We start from the raw sequence: 16,089 nt of genomic DNA, 5'->3' as shown, positions 1-16,089 counted from the left end.
CCACGACAGTACGCACGTTTTGAAATTAAGTAACCAATATCACAATATTAGAGAAATATACTCACACTCAAGTTACATTCTGTATTCACCTTTTACTTGAGTGAAAGTACAAAGGTATCGGCATCAAATTGTCCTTAAAGTACCAACAGTAAATGTACTCATTCATTATGCATAAAAGTCCCATTTCAGGTTTCAAAGTGTACACATCTTTTGAAAATAGCAGATCTACAAGCTTGTAGATTGGCTGTTTTGGTGATAGCCACTGGACCAATCAGCAGGAAACAATCCCAGTAGCACCAAAAATGGCCAGACTCGGGTATTTTTGCAAAACACTTTTTCTGCTACTACTCCTGAAGATTCCATTTTCCACCTTTTGTTTCTTTAAATCACCTTTCGTCCCTATTCTCATTCACATATCGACTGAAAATGTACATATCATATAGAATGTTGGTGTTCAGGCTCTGCTACATAATGATATTACTCTCTTCCCAGCATGCAATTAGAAGACAACCTTAATATGGAAAACAGACCTGCATTGCTATGAAAGAAACGGTTACTTAAACCTCCTCTGTAATTATAATAAATAAAAGGACCGCAAAGAAAATGTACTTGTTTTATTGTTTTTCATTATTTTCACAGATATACAAATATGTATATTAAATATTAGTTTTGACAATAAAGTTCAAAGTTGAAAAAGGGTAGAGCCTGCACACAAAACACCCACTTCAAATGCTATCAACCCATAATCACCATTAGTGGTTTAATCCATTTGTCTGTTAAGTGTCCAGGTCCAGTGAACAACATTCATCTTCATAGCAGAGAAACTTGACGAGTCTGGAAGGAAGATCTAAATCCCTGAGGAGCTTTAACCTGCCGACACCAACCAGATGTCTGATCCTCAGTCTGCACAGCTGCATGAGAGGATGAGGAGGCACTGTAGCACGCACGCAAGCACACGCACGCACGCACACACACACACACACACACACACACACACACACACACACACACACACACACACACACACACACACACACACACACACACACACACACACACACACACAGTATATAATATTATATTGTAACTAGTTCTCGAAAAAGGCCACGGCCATCTCCAGCAGTAGTGGACCAGCTGTTTAATTGGAGACCAGATAGTAGTACACTTACCTGCTTTGATCTTAATTTCGGTGCAGAGTGGAGAAGAGACCAGATGTTCCATCAGTCTGGAACACAGCCTGACGTGGCTGACGTAGTTTAACAGCAGAGAAATGAGAGGTCCCACCAAGTGACTGATGGACGGCTTGGACAGAGCCTCGCAGAACTACACAGGATAGAAAACACACAACTAGACAGGATAGAAAAAAACACACAACTAGACAGGGTATAGAAAACACAACGTGAGGCGAAAAAGTTGACCTGAGTTCTGAGGACAAGACTGTGTATGGTGGGGGCATTTCACCTAACAAGCTCTGCTGTCACTGTTACGCTAATGACACTCAACCGTATACGTATCCCTCCGTGGCTCAGGTTGAAGAGCACGTCACTGCGTGCCTGCCTGACATAATATAGCAGTGAATGTCTTCTCACCACCACCAACGTAAGAGCGTTCTTCTGATAGCCTGTCAGAAAACACACCTTACAGACGAGCGTCCCGTATACGTCATGATCAATCAGCGCTGTACTTTGTCCTGATCGAGAGCCAGGCCCCATGCACCCACTCACTCAATGATCGGATTGAATGCATGAATAACAGCTGTGCAGCTTGCCCTGCCTCTTAGCATGTGTGTGTACAATCAGCACGATTATTTACGTTCCGATGCACGTGTTGGATCATTTGCCACGGAGGTATGGCAAGAGTCAAAATAAGGTAACCTTGGATTATTCTTACCTTGCTAACAATTGAAAACCATTTTCTTGACCATGTCTCACCTGGAGACAGCTCCATGGAACATCGCGGTTCCAGTTCCTCTGCTCTTCACTGTGTGTCTGTGGGGGATGAGGCTTGCTGCCGTAAACGCAGGTGAAACAGGAGCGAGCGTTGCAGCCGTGGTCCAGCAGCAGTTTGAGCACGGAGAGGTCGTCCATGCTAAGGAGCACCGCAGAGGGAAACGCAGAGGGCTGGGTGGAGATGGAGGCGTTCACGTCAGCTCCGTGCTTCAGGAGGAGGGACGCCATCTCCATAGAACCTCTCCTGACGGCAACCAGCAGGGGGTTGAACAGGTCCAGGTTGGGGTTGGCTCCGGCCTCCAGCAGCATCTCGGCGGCCTCCAGGTTGCTGTTGTAGACGGAGAAGTAGAGCGCCGTGCTGCGGTTGTCCTCGTATTTCTTGCGTCGCTCTTCAGAAAGCTGGCAGTCGGGGTCGAATCCCGCCTCCAGGAGAAGTTCCATGATGTCATTGCGGTTGCGCTCTGCGGCGACGTGCAGCGGACTGACGCCACTTATCATGATTCTGTTCCAGCTGGTGACGGGAATCAGCAGGGACACAATGCTGAAGGAACGTTAAGTAGACGTTAAAACACAGAGAGACTGGTGTTTTACATTGCTGTTAAGCACCTTCATTGTAGATGGTATAAGTGATTGTAAACAGAGAAGTGTTCTGACCGCGTGTGAGCTTTCTGCACAGCCACATGGATGGGCAGGAGACCAGACTTGGAGGATCTGTTGACGTCTGCTTTGAGAGACAGGAGCACCTCCACAGTGGACACATGACCCTTCTTACACGCTTCATAGAGCGGCGTTGCACCGTCAGCTGCAGCGCCGTTAATATCAGCACCTGGACACACAGTAGAACACTGTCTGTCTGCCCGGCCGTCTGCCCACCTGTCCAATAACCTATGATATAACCTAGGATAGACCTCTAGTAACACTTTGGTTGCTACCAGGATCTCTAATACTGCTGGTTTTCTATCTGATAAAACCTGTAATACTAGAGGCCCTGGTAGGATATAAGAACTATCAGCTTGGAGGTCCTGGTATGATAAAAAACCAGCAGTAATTGAGGTCGTGGTAGGATAGAAGCAGTATACTAGCATGTCACGTGCCTAGTACCTACCATGTTTTAGAAGAAAGCGTAGTGTTTCTAAAGTTCCACTCTGAGCAGCTTCGGACAGAGGAGTCATGCCGTAGATGCTGGCCGTACTGATTTTGGCTCCGGCTTTGACCAACATCTCACAGATCTCCACGTTGTTCTGGACAACAGCTGCGTGGAGCGCTGTAAATCCCAGGGGACACAGGGTGTGGACCGATGCACCATGGTTCAACAGTGTGGACACCAGCTCCACATTGCCCCTCTCACACGCTGGGGAGAACAGACACATGCAATAGCTTCTTTTGAAGCAAGCTGCATACTGTGAATTTGATTTCTAAAGTACTTAAATCAATGGTGGACATCTTGTTCAGGTACTTTCTTAAAATGCAGAGGCTAATGTTTGGACAAGACTGCCTTCTACAGGTCACTATGGGCCAGTGTTTTGAACCACTAAACTAGACAATCTACTGATATAGCATCTGCTAATTCCTGAATCGTCAAAGGCAAACTGAAGCACAGCGTGTGTGGTGTTTCATGCCTTTATAGAGGGGAGTCTCTCGATGGCCGTTCACAATCGTAAGATCAGCTCCTCTTTCCAGCAGCAGACGGACACAGCTTGCATGCTGTTTAGCGACCGCTAACATCAGTGCTGTCTGCGCCTTCTTCTCGGTTCTCTTGTTCAACATACCAGGCTGGGCTGGAAGAAAACAAGACAAGACTAAACAAAACTGAAAGAAGATCAAACAATCCCACAAAACCTTTCATATTATCCACGTGGATCAGATTTGGAGTTTGCGTCATTCAAACTAAGAAAACAGGATTCGGATCACAATCATATATCCAACCTGTGATCATAGAATGATCATACGAGTTTGATGTTTAATGTTGTTGCTGACACTTTGAGGATCCAATAAAGTTTTTTGTTTTTGTTTTTTAGAGAATTTAGTTTTATAGCTCTGATTCATGAAATAAACTAACTGTATTTAACACCCACAATCAAAATTTGATCCACTTGGATAGGGATTAAAAGTGTTGAACTTAACCGTGTCTCCTGCGTCAAAATGTTTTTAAAGCAAGTGTTTGTGTCACCCGTCAGCAGCACTCTGAGACAGTCTTCCTGGCCACAGGCGGCTGCCTGGTGGATTGACAGCCAGCCATGGGTAGGCTTTACACTGGACACCAGGTTGCATCCTGGGACGTCAACTAGCGCTCTGACTCGTTCAGCGTCGCCGGTCCTTATCGCAGCAGACAGAGGGTTCTCCACCCTAGAAAACAATGAGTTCACCACATTAGTTCAAGGTTCAAGGTTGTACTTTATTGTTGTCAACTTGTCATTGTTGTACATCTTGTGTACAGCTCTACATAAGCGTAAAACGTATTTTTGTTTGGCTTCCTTCAGACAATTATACTTTAACAAAGACACAGAATCGCCATGCCGACCATGGAACGATTGTGAAACTGTTGTTCTGAATGTTTCTGCCACTGCCAAATTCTCTTCTTTGTAGTTTGTTATTTTGTATTGTTTTAATAGGGACCCTTTTGTCTTAGTCTAGCCAGACTAGGCTAATGATTATTAATGAGTATACTTGTGTGTCTACCGTTGGAATGTCATTTGAAATGAATAGAAGTGCTCATTAGTTTGTCTGACAGACACGACACCTACACATCTGGAGGCCTTGTGGTCGGAGGATTGTGGGAACTGTAGTGAGCGGTGACACCGCTGGGCTTTGCACTGGTACCGCGAAGATGCTGGCTGCCCGGTGGAGCGCTGGTGCTCCGAAGGTATTGGGTGCTGGGCTGCCTGACTACTGGATTAGGTGGACATGGAGTTTGTCTGGTATCTGTGGATGGAGTTGACTTGTGGTCTTCGCTGAGGCTGCGTTCGATGGCTATCTGGATCAGCTCCTCATCAGACAGGTTGGTGTAGACAGAATAGTCCTCCAACGATGGACCAGAGACTCCAGAAGGTCCAGCTGTCTCCATGGTGATGCTGATAAGTGGGGGGGACACAGAAATAATCTGATATGCCTGACCTGTTCCAAAAACATGATCGACACATGTCCATGATCAGGTCAACTGCCGTCCAAACACAAGATAGACGGTAGAATAGAATATATGACCAACAGTAGAATAGATGACCAATAATCACGTAGCCCATAGCTTATAGGACCCTCCACCACCACCCAGTCCTTTTATCACTCACCTGGGGCAAATAAAGACTGTGGGCAGGCATGTCAACCCCAACCACAAGGCCACGATTGGGCCTTATAACCCATTTAGAACTGAGTCCGATTCTAAAAGCGTTTTCCTTTGCCCTGTTTCGCTCTAGTTCTTATCAGTTCGTTGTATGTTTCTGATTGTTTGGGAGCGGCAGCATCTCAAACAGTCTGCGGTTGGGATGGCTTGAGTCATTCAAGCCTCAGTCATGGCATGGCACGTCTGCACCTTCAAGAAATGACCCAACCCCACACCCCATTCCACTCATTCACTGTGTCATTAACAGAAAAGGCTGTTGGAACCTTCCCTAAAACACCACAGGTAATAACTAACCTAACGTTATAGTATTCAATCATAACAAGAGTGCTCATGGTAAATAACCATGCTATTCATGTTTAACCACAGCGTTAAAGGGATAGTTCACAGTTTTTTTTACTCAAGTTATTTTGTCTGGGGCACTGGGGCCATGCATTAAAAGTAAATTAATCCACAAAACTAGCGTCATTTGTATTGTTGACCTATTTCTAAAATATTAGCGCAACATTGACCCCTCTATCAAATGGAACCATTTTGGGGCGTAGTGATATGGACACAACAAACATAGTTCTGTGATAAAGGGATAAAAAATGGAAGTTGCAACATTACAAATGATGCTAGTTTTGTGAATTAATTTACTTTTAATCTGTTCATTTACTTTTAAACCCCTATATTAAGTATTTCATACATCTTAAGTTAAAAAGTTCTGAACTATCTAATGTCAAGTAATAGCATTCATAACAAACCACAGGTTTCTTACTTGGTTAATCGCTCTCCTCTTCTCTGTCAGACTTGCAGGACTGTCTCTGTTTCTGTGACTTTATTCTTAGACTGTCACTTGACACGGACACTTTATCCAATCCAGTCCAATCCTAAACTGTATTTATAAAGCACATTTCAAAACGACGTAGTTGGTCCAAGTTCTGTATTATTTTAATAAATAAAATAAAAGCCAGTGATGGAAAGTAACTAAGTACTTTTACTTAAGTACAATGTTGAGGTATTTGTACTTTACTTGAGTATTTCCAATTTCCTTTTTACTTTTACTTCACTACAATTATGCGAAAAAGAGAAAATACCCAGTGAGCAGAGCAGCAGTGCTGTGGCAAAAGAAATGGCTTGTTGATGCTGAAAGAAGGTCAACGGTAACTCAAATAACCACTCGTTACAACCGAGTTACTGCAGAAGGGCATCTCTGGATGCACGCAACGGGTTGAACATTGATGCAGACAGGCAGTTATGGCAGCAGATCAGCACACCGGTTGATCCTTCCAGTTAACCCCCCAGACAAAACATATATGTCATTTTAGATTTTAGCTACAGATATAGCAGCACTTTGGTTGGCTTTTCAAAGAATTGCAGATATACAAGCTCACACAGCGTTCCACTTCGTACCACACTCTGAGCTTGTAGGTCTGCTGTCCCTAAAATGTGTGCAAATCTTTGAATAAATATTCATTTTTAACTCAAATCTTTGCTTCTGGGGAGTAATCACTGATATAGCAACATACGTTTTTCATAGAATTGTTTCGGACATACACAGCAGACCAGCCCAACAGCATGGCAACAACTGCCATGCTATGTTCACAGCTCACTTAAATTACCTTTCTTCCCCATTCTCATTTGCATATCGACTGGAAAACGTGTACATAATATCATATTAGAATGTTATTGGTGTTGAAGCTCTGTTACATATTACTCTCTTAGACTCTTTCTTCCCACAACAAGACTGTAGAAGATTACGGAAAACAGACCATTGCTATATGAAAAACAGTTAGTAATTATACTCCTCTGTAATTAGACAATAAATAAAAGGACCACAATGAACTTGTCTTTTTTGTTTTTCATTCTTTTCACAGATGTACAAATATGTTTATTAAATATAAATTTTAACAATAAAGATCAATGTTGAAAAAGGGTAGAGCCCGCACACCAAAGCAAATACAAAACACCCACTTCGAATGCTATCAACCCATAATCGCCAGTAGGTTAATCATCAAGACCATGCAATGGAGCAAGTAGGCTCTACTGGAGTCTCCTGCATGCCTGCGATTAGGAAATGCGGAAGTGAAATTATTGCTGCCGAAAACGAGAAAACATCGTGAAACGTGGCCTTTTAAGACTGAGGATATTGTTAGGGTTCCTACGTGGCTGGTTAGGGGCTGATTCATACTCCTATTTTAGAGCCGAATAAAAGTCGGTTCGGCTCTGTAGAGCCTACAATGATCATTTGAGGTTCGGCTCTTCGGTGCTACTGAAAATTTCTGACGAGCCGAAATCATTTCGGCACTACAGCGCCGAAACAGCGGTAAAATAGGAGTATGAATCGGCCCTAAGACTGCAGAGGTTAGAGTTAGGGTTACATTTAGGGTTAGCGTTGGTAATAGTCAGACAAAGTGACCAACAACAACGTCTCTGCTCCAGTACTCCAGTAGAGCGTACTGGCTCCATTAAATGGACTTGATAAGTAACGTAATGTTTAATGTGGGTTGATAACACTCAAATCCGCTATACAAAAGCATCTTTATTTAGATGACAACATTTTCATCCTGATGTGGTTCTTCATCAGGTCATATCACATGATCCATTCATCAGATAATGATTTCCCCAGACGTTCCAGTGGGCAGAGATCTTTGAGTGACCAGTGGTTTAATCCATTGGTCTGTTTAAGTGTCCAGGTCCAGTGAACAGTCCACTTCATAGCAGAGAAACTTGATGAGTCTGGAAGGAAGATCTAAATCCCTGAGGAGCTTTAACCTGTCAGCACCAACCAGATGTCTGATCCTCAGTCTGCACAGCTGCATGAGAGGATGAGGAGGCACTGTAACACGCACGCACGCACACACACACACACACGCGCACAGACACACACATATATAGTATATAATATGATATTGTAACTAGTTCTCGAAAAAGGCCAAGGCCATCTCTAGCACCACGTGGACCAGCTGTTTCATTGGAGACCAGATAATAAACGTACCTCCTTTGATCTTGATTTCGGTCCAGAGTGGAGAAGAGACCAGATGTTCCATCAGTCTGGAACACAGCCTGACGTGGCTGACGTAGTTTAACAGCAGAGAAACGAGAGGTCCCACCAAGTGACCGAAGCCATGACTTGACGGCCTGGACACAGCCTCGCAGAACTATACAGGATATAAAAGCAAGCTGATAAGTCACAACTGACGTTTGACGAGATGATGATACCAGAGCATGTTGCATAAAAACTATGTCTCTCTTTAAACGTCAGAAGAATATATCTAGAGAGAACCATGCCTTTCCGACGTTTGTATTGGATCTATGTTCTGTAACAAGAAGTTTCTTCTGTTCATTGATATAAATAATGGTCAGTAGAAAGTCAGTAGAAAGAACAGTCTTATCACTGTTATGGTGAGGACACTTGTCCACACTGTATTCTCTGTATTCTCTCCCCCCAGCAACTCAGGTGTGCAAGCTCTACCACACAGATGGACTTCCGATCAAATTGATCACATGTTGGCTATATAGGCTTCATTTGATCACATACAGGCAGCAAAGTAATACTATAGGCTACTAACTGGGAATGGTATGAAATCCAACATGTGACATATTGATGTCAACTGTAGCGGTGTTCTTGAATTAGGCACACAAATGGGGTTTATAAAAAGGTTACATTTATACTCTCGAGTAAACGATATTTACTTAAAGACGTGTGCTGTACAGAAATGGTGATACATGTTTTTATGTGGCCACAATATTACGTATATCTGGTTTTCACCTTAGCACTACCCACCTGAACTGAAGCCATGCCCACAGCTGTTGTTGTATATGATAACGGGGGAGGGGTTAGGGGTTAGGTGATTTTAGTGTGTCACTATCACTAAAGTGGTGTATTTCGATTGGGCCTTTTGACTCAAAAAGCTTTCAGCTTCAAGTAGCTATGTGACCCCACAGCCTACACTACCACAAACCGACCTAAATTAGACCTGTTCTAAAAGGCACTTCCGCATAAATCACAAACTATTACTTGGAGTCATGAACCTAGAGGATTTTACCTTGAGAGGCCTTTTAGTTGAAAGTGGTGCAACCACTCCAAGGAACAGCAATACGCGTGTTCACCTACCTACGTGTTTTCCTATGTGATGTTAACCCACCTATGTGACTATGAGCACCAGTATGACTATTAGTACCAGTAGGGGCGCTGTTGTGCCAGAAACAGAGAGAGCGATAGTGCTGCACTGCACTGTTGCCTGCTAATGAGAAAGAGAGGGGGGGGGGGGGAGTTGCACCACTCAGTTCACACAGGTGTGATTTTTATGTATAGGGTAGAAATCAATTTTGCCAGGTTCCGAGCTGACAGTGAAATGCAAATGATCGCATTCATCGTCTCCAGGTGGTCTGGAGGTGTGAAAAAGGGTGAGAGTGGTCTATTTAACGTAAATGAACGTCAGGGATTCATGACGATGACTAATTTCATGTAGAAAACGTTTCAGATAGAGGGGCGGGGGACAGTACAACACATTTTTTCAGGGGTTCTCAACGTTTTTGGCCGGGGACCCCCAGAAATGCTTTGGCCGTGTCTCGTGACTTGGTTTAAGTCAGCAAGTGGTTTAAAGGTAGAGTAAGTGATTTCACTCAAAAAACCTGCCTTGGGACCCAGCCTTTCATCCAATCAGGATAGAGAACCAAAAACGAAACCTACGGTTTTTTGACCAGGGAGGAACTCATTATATGGTCAGCACACTCTATAGTAGGGAGGATTATCACAACAAAACAAAAAAATAAGTGATATTTGAATTAAGTGAAATCACTTACTCTACCTTTAAGTCATATTTAAGTGACAGAACATTCACTGTTGTGGTTTGGGAATGTGTCCTCCATTCTTGGTCCGTTACGCTCTCAACATCTCTTTTCATTTCTATGCCGATGATGCTCAAATGTATGCATTGGCCCATTAAACCCAGTCTCACTCACGCCACTAATAGATTGTCTCCGCCATAAAATGCCATAAGAACTTGAATGTTGAAGATTTTCTAATAACAAAACTGAGGTAATCATGTTTGGGCCAAAAAACTAGAGACCGGGGGTATCCCTGTTGCTAGAAGCCCACGGTTTGCAGAGCTCTAAGGAGGCCAGAAATGTCTCCACCATATAATAAACATAACAGTGGTCTCACCTGGAGACGGCTCCATGGAGCATCACGGTTCCAGTTCCTCCGCTCTTCACTGTGTGTTTGTGTAGGGTGAGGCTTGCTGCCGTAAACACAGGTGAAACAAGAGCGAGCTTTGCAGCCGTGGTCCAGCAGCAGTTTGAGCATGGGGAGGTGGTCCATGCTAAGGAGCACCGCAGAGGCAAACGCAGAGGGCTGGGTGGACATGTAGGCATTCACGTCAGCTCCGTGCTTCAGGAGGAGGGACGCCATCTCTATAGAACCTCTCCTGACAGCAACCAGCAGGGGGTTGAACAGGTCCAGGTTGGGGTTGGCTCCGGCCTCCAGCAGCATCTCAGCGGCTTCCAGGTTGCTGTTGTAGACTGAGAAGTAGAGCGCCGTGCTGCGTTTGTCCTCGTACATCTTACGTCGCTTTATAGAAAGCTGGAAGTCAGGGTCGAAACCAGCCTCCAGGAGAAGTTCCATGATGTTATTGCGGTTGTACTCTGCGGCGATGTGCAGCGGGCTGACGCCGCTTCTCATGATTCTGGTGACGGGAATCAGCAGGGTCACGATACTGAAGGAACGTTAAGTAGACATTAAAACAAAGCCACAGGAACACATGGTTCCCCAGGTTTTTATTTTAACAACCCGGGGAAAATAGAACCTATGGAACACATATAAGGATTGATTGTAACCAGAGAAGTGTTCTGACCATGAGTGAGAATTCTGCACAGCCACATGGATGGGCAGAAGACCAGACTTGGTGGATCTGTTGACGTCTGCTTTGAGAGACAGGAGCACCTCCACGGTGGACACATGACCATTCTTGCACGCTTCATAGAGCGGCGTTGCACCGTCAGCTGCAGCGCCGTTAATATCAGCACCTGGACACACAGTAGAATATAGTCAGTCTGTCGGTCTGCCTGTCTGCCCCTCTGACCAACAACCTATATGATACGACCCCTGGTCCTATAGTAGGATATAAAACCAGGAGTAGCCTACTATACAATTACCTTTCAGGCAAAGGTACCAACAAAACCTCTGAGGAAGATACGAAAGGAACCACACTGTAGATCCTAGTAGGATATAAAACCAGCAGTACCAGGGTGTGTCATGTATACCTACCGTGTTTGAGAAGGAAGCGTAGCGTATCAAAACTTCCACTCAGAGCAGCAGTGGACAGAGGAGTCATTCCAAAGTAGCTGGTCGGACTGATTTTGGCTCCGGCGTCGACCAACATCTCACAGATCTCCACGTTGTTCTGTAAAACAGCTACATGCAGCGCTGTGTGTGCATTGATACATGGCGTGTTGACTGCTGCGCCGTGGCTTAACAAAATAGCCACCAGCTCTGTGTTGTTCTTCTCACATGCTGGGGAGTACACACACTGTTTGGTTAAACGTATGCAATAGCTTCTGTTGAATTAGGATGTACAGTTTGTCTGCGATTTGATTATTAATCTATGTTGGTATTTTCCTTTCTGCTACTTTCTAACGCCATATATATCTCCCCCATCCAAAGGAGAATTCCCCTTATGTAGTTGTGTTCAACGTAGATTCAGGAGTGGATACCTCCCACAGCTCAACCTAATCACTCCCGTCCCCTATCTCCTCGTCAAGTTCACCTGCGTCCCTACGGACACACAGCCAATCACGTAACATTCCCCACAGCATAAATACACTTCCAATCTCATTCCTTACCTGTTTGATACCGCCTCGCGCTGTCGAATTCCCTAATTTCTGCATCATCAATGACTAAAAAATTCTGGCGTTTTACCTCTATAGAGAGGAGTATCTTTATCCTCATTCACAATTTCAGGATCAGCTCCACTCTCCAGCAGCAGACGGACACAGCTTGTGTGATCATCGTTGACCGCTAACATCAACGCCGTCTGTTTCTTTGATGCTTTCTCGTTCAACGTACCAGGCTTGGCTGGAGGAAACAAGACATACAAACAGAGAGGAGATAATGAATCGAATTTCTATAGTGCTTTTCCAAGTGCTCAAAGCGGTTTTGGCTTTACAATGGTTCATTCATTCATACGTTGGGAGGTGGTCCTCACTTCCCTCAATTCCCACATTCACACACCAATCAAGCAATCAAACACTGACCAAGTCTTCGGAGGCAATGTAGTGTTTCAGTGTCTTGCCCAAGGACACTTCGACATGTGGACAGGAGGAGCCGGGATTCAAACCGTCAACCCAGGGGTCATTGGACGACCTGCTCTACCTCCTGAGCCACAGCCGCCCGCCGTTAATATAAGACAATGCAGTAGATAGAACCACGTCTGTCAGGACAAAAACAAAACAGGTGTCTGTGTTACCTGCCAGGAGCACTCTGAGGCAGGCCTCCTGGCCATAGGCGGCTGCCTGGTGAATTGCCAGCCAGCCTGGTGTCCAGGTACTGGACACCAGGTTGCATCCTGGGACGTTAACTAGCTTTCTGAGTCTGTCGGCATCACCAGTCTTTATTGCTTCCAACAGAGGATCCTCCACCCTAAAAAACAAGACACCACATACACTGTAATGTTTTACCATCACACTGACTCTTAATGCCGACGATGGAACGATTATATGGATCTCTTGCTCTGAAGCTGTTATGATTCTCAAATGTTTTATGTTTATGTATTTATTTTGGTTTGGACCCAAGCACTGGGCCACTGTGAACCACCCCCTTTATCTAGAAAACTAGAAAACTGTGTTGCCATGTGACCTTAAATCTAGTAAGCATCCATCATTTACACCTGGCTGTGAAGTTGGGAAGCACATGGGGAAAGTAGAAAGTAGAGTCAAAGTAAAATTTCGACACATCATGTAAAATTACTGTTATACAAAGCAAAATGTACCTAGGTCTAAAATGTAAATGTAATCTAAAAGTGAATGACCTTTAATTTGCACATACTCATTTAAGATAAGTTTGCAATATTGTATTAACAATATTGCAAATATAAGGTTCTGAATAACAAACTTTATTTAATTGTCTTAATATTGTTTTAATAAATAAACAAATGAATAGGACTGTTTGCAAAAGGGAAAACTGTTATTATATTATTATTGATAATTAAATACATTCATTATCTGTTCAAATTTAAGCTTTTAACATTAAAATATCATGTGGTTCAACTTGCCCCTCGACTTGGATCAACTTACCCCTTAAGGCCTATTCATAGTCTGGATTTCCGGTGGTGAGGTGACCACCGCTCCGGTGGTGAGCTGACCACCGGAGCTGAAATAACGTTGAGCGGTGGTGAGTAAAAACAGAGAGAAGGGCTGGAGCGGTGGCGGTGGCGGTGGTTTGCTCTTCACCGCGGCTCGTGACGTCATGTTGTAGAAAATCCAGACTATGTATGTGCCTTTACCTGGGGCAAATTGAGCCAATTTCTTTTTTAAAGGTCATATTTTCATGGCCCTTTCTCATAGATGCTTACTCATCATTTCAATTGATCAAGACATCCTGACATAATGGGTAGATCATTAGATTTTACTGCCATCTCATTTTGCCTTAATTGCTTCCAGGACAACTTAAGCAAAAAGTGGTTCATCTTACGCCGTTCTCCCCTATGTATTTTATGGGTCTCGACAATGGACGGTGCCCCTTACAAAATGTCAATCTTTAACACTCGCATGACAGAAGTGAGACTATTTTTGTCATGCCATTCCATTGGCCACTCTCTCCCCTGAGTCCCCTTGGACTTGGAGCTTCAGAAGCTCTGGCACCTCCCCCCCCCCTGTGCATATTAGTCAGGCACCTACCAGTCAGCACGCATTGTGGTAGGAGGATTGGGCAAACTGTAGTGAGCGGCATTATATGGTCTGGGCTCAGCGTTAGTGCTGGTATCGTGTTGGGTGCCCAGTTGAGTGCTGGTGCCCTGAAGGTGTGGGGTGCCTGGTTGAGTGATGGTACTGTGAAGATGTGGGGTGCTGGGCTGTCTGACTTCTGGATTGGGCGGACATGGATTGTGTCTGGTATCGGTGGATGGAGTTGTATTGTGGTCTTCACTGAAGAGGCTGCGTTCGATGGCTATCTGGATCAGCTCCTCATCAGACAGGTTGGTGTAGACAGAATAGTCCTCAAACCCCAACGATGGACCAGAGGCTCCTGGCACAGAAAGGCCGGCCATCGCCATGCTGATAAGGGAGAATAACAAGACAACACAGAAATAATCAAGATATTCCTGTCCTGTGATTGACACATGCCCATGATTGTCAACTGCCGTCCAACCATGTATAATGTGTCCACCATTGTATAATAGCAGATGACCAATCACAAGATGTATGATTACAGAAGCTGACCAATCAGAATATAGCTAATCACTCTCTTGGCCCTATATTATCACTTCCCTCACGAAAAAAGTTGGGTATAATTAATAACTAATTATTATACTTAGTTATCCACTTGATCACCCAACATTCAGTGTTGCATGCACTTATCTGGTCGAGTGCAGGTGTGTCAACCCCAACCACAACACCATAGATTTAGCTGGGGAGATATGTGGCCTTTGGTGACTCAAGTTTTTGAGGGGCGCTAGCCCCTTCTATGTCCATCTTTGAGTGTTTGTGTAATCACAGACATTGAGAACAAAGGTGTGTAAACACAAACGTTGAAGAAAAAAGTGAGAACGCAAATTCTGATTGGCCGGCATGATTGGGTGGGCATGTTTTCAAAAAATGCCACAAAAGATTTGGTCTGTATGCTTTTCTGTATGCTTTTCTGTATGCTTTTCAATGGGATTTTTATGTTTTTTTTTTACATGCTCCCTCCAAAAGGAGTAACAGAAATGTAAGCCTACAATAATTTTGTATTATCTGCAATGACTCAAATCACAAAAGACAGTATATGCACAATTGTCTTTACATTCAGATAAAATATTCTACCAAACAATTAATCCACAGCCAAGTTTGTTACGACATCTCTATTCAACCAAGTGTCAAACAGAGGCCGAGAACAGCTGTAGGATATGCCACCACTTTGTATAGACTCTTTATATACAAAAAGAAAAGCATAGCCTGCTATATAATGCAATAGCCTGCTACTGTGCCACAGAATCCTCTGAGGACAGTGTTGTCCTAGACTGTACAAGATATGCATACCGTCACTGAACACCATAGCAATGATTAGCTGTCACACAATGTACGTAGAGCTATTTCACACTGTCACTGAACAAACATATAGCAATGATTGCCATCACAGTATGCTATTTAATACTGTTATTGAACAAACACTGTAGCATTACTATCACAACATAGAGCTTTAACAAAATAACAAACAAAAAAAACATACTTTTCAGGATTCAAATTTTAAAACAACATGAGTACATTTCACCGCCGCTGGTGAATGAAACAAAGCGTAGTAGTAGTATATATATAATGTGCTCCCAGTGTGATGAACCTACCTTTAGTGTTTGGTGTAGATGCAGCAGTGTAGCAGTCTGCTCTCCATCCACACAGAGCTGCTGTATACATTCTGATGACTGTGATATGATGAGCTTCCCATGCAGTCAGGGGAGGTATACTTTACTACTGGAATCTGCACGCACGCACGCACGCACGCACGCACGCACGCACACACACACACACACACACACACACACACACACACACACACACACACACACACAAACCTCTGCCAGAACTTAAATCTGCTGTGATCAACACTCCGCGTGTGAACTAACAAATGAA

General features: G+C 44.0%; 2 protein-coding genes across 2 annotated transcripts; both read right to left on the bottom strand.

Moving 5' to 3' along the window:
- Window positions 1-661: 661 nt before the first annotated feature.
- LOC308334328 (ankyrin repeat and SOCS box protein 2-like) lies at window positions 662-6,090 on the bottom strand. The gene is made up of 9 exons (XM_080791031.1): window positions 6,044-6,090; window positions 4,694-5,020; window positions 4,120-4,295; window positions 3,569-3,727; window positions 3,055-3,300; window positions 2,604-2,775; window positions 1,932-2,490; window positions 1,170-1,323; window positions 662-934 (listed from the first exon to the last, which is right to left on the bottom strand). The coding sequence occupies exons 2-9, from the start codon at window positions 5,011-5,013 to the stop codon at window positions 777-779; spliced, it is 1,944 nt and encodes a 647-aa protein (XP_080647157.1). The 5' UTR covers window positions 5,014-5,020; window positions 6,044-6,090; the 3' UTR covers window positions 662-776.
- Window positions 6,091-7,537: 1,447 nt separating this feature from the next.
- On the bottom strand, window positions 7,538-15,867 carry LOC308334326 (ankyrin repeat and SOCS box protein 2-like). The gene is made up of 9 exons (XM_080791028.1): window positions 15,804-15,867; window positions 14,164-14,538; window positions 12,735-12,907; window positions 12,188-12,343; window positions 11,537-11,782; window positions 11,124-11,295; window positions 10,436-10,985; window positions 8,264-8,426; window positions 7,538-8,104 (listed from the first exon to the last, which is right to left on the bottom strand). Exons 2-9 carry the CDS (start codon window positions 14,535-14,537, stop codon window positions 7,950-7,952), a joined length of 1,989 nt encoding a protein of 662 aa, XP_080647154.1. The 5' UTR covers window position 14,538; window positions 15,804-15,867; the 3' UTR covers window positions 7,538-7,949.
- Between the last annotated feature and the right edge of the window lie 222 nt (window positions 15,868-16,089).

The sequence above is a fragment of the Protomyctophum bolini genome (assembly GCF_963924005.1).
Source record: "Protomyctophum bolini genome assembly, chromosome: 19".
NCBI lineage: Eukaryota > Metazoa > Chordata > Actinopteri > Myctophiformes > Myctophidae > Protomyctophum > Protomyctophum bolini.
Note: the sequence above shows the minus strand (reverse complement) of the source record. Positions and strands in the feature narration are given on the sequence as shown.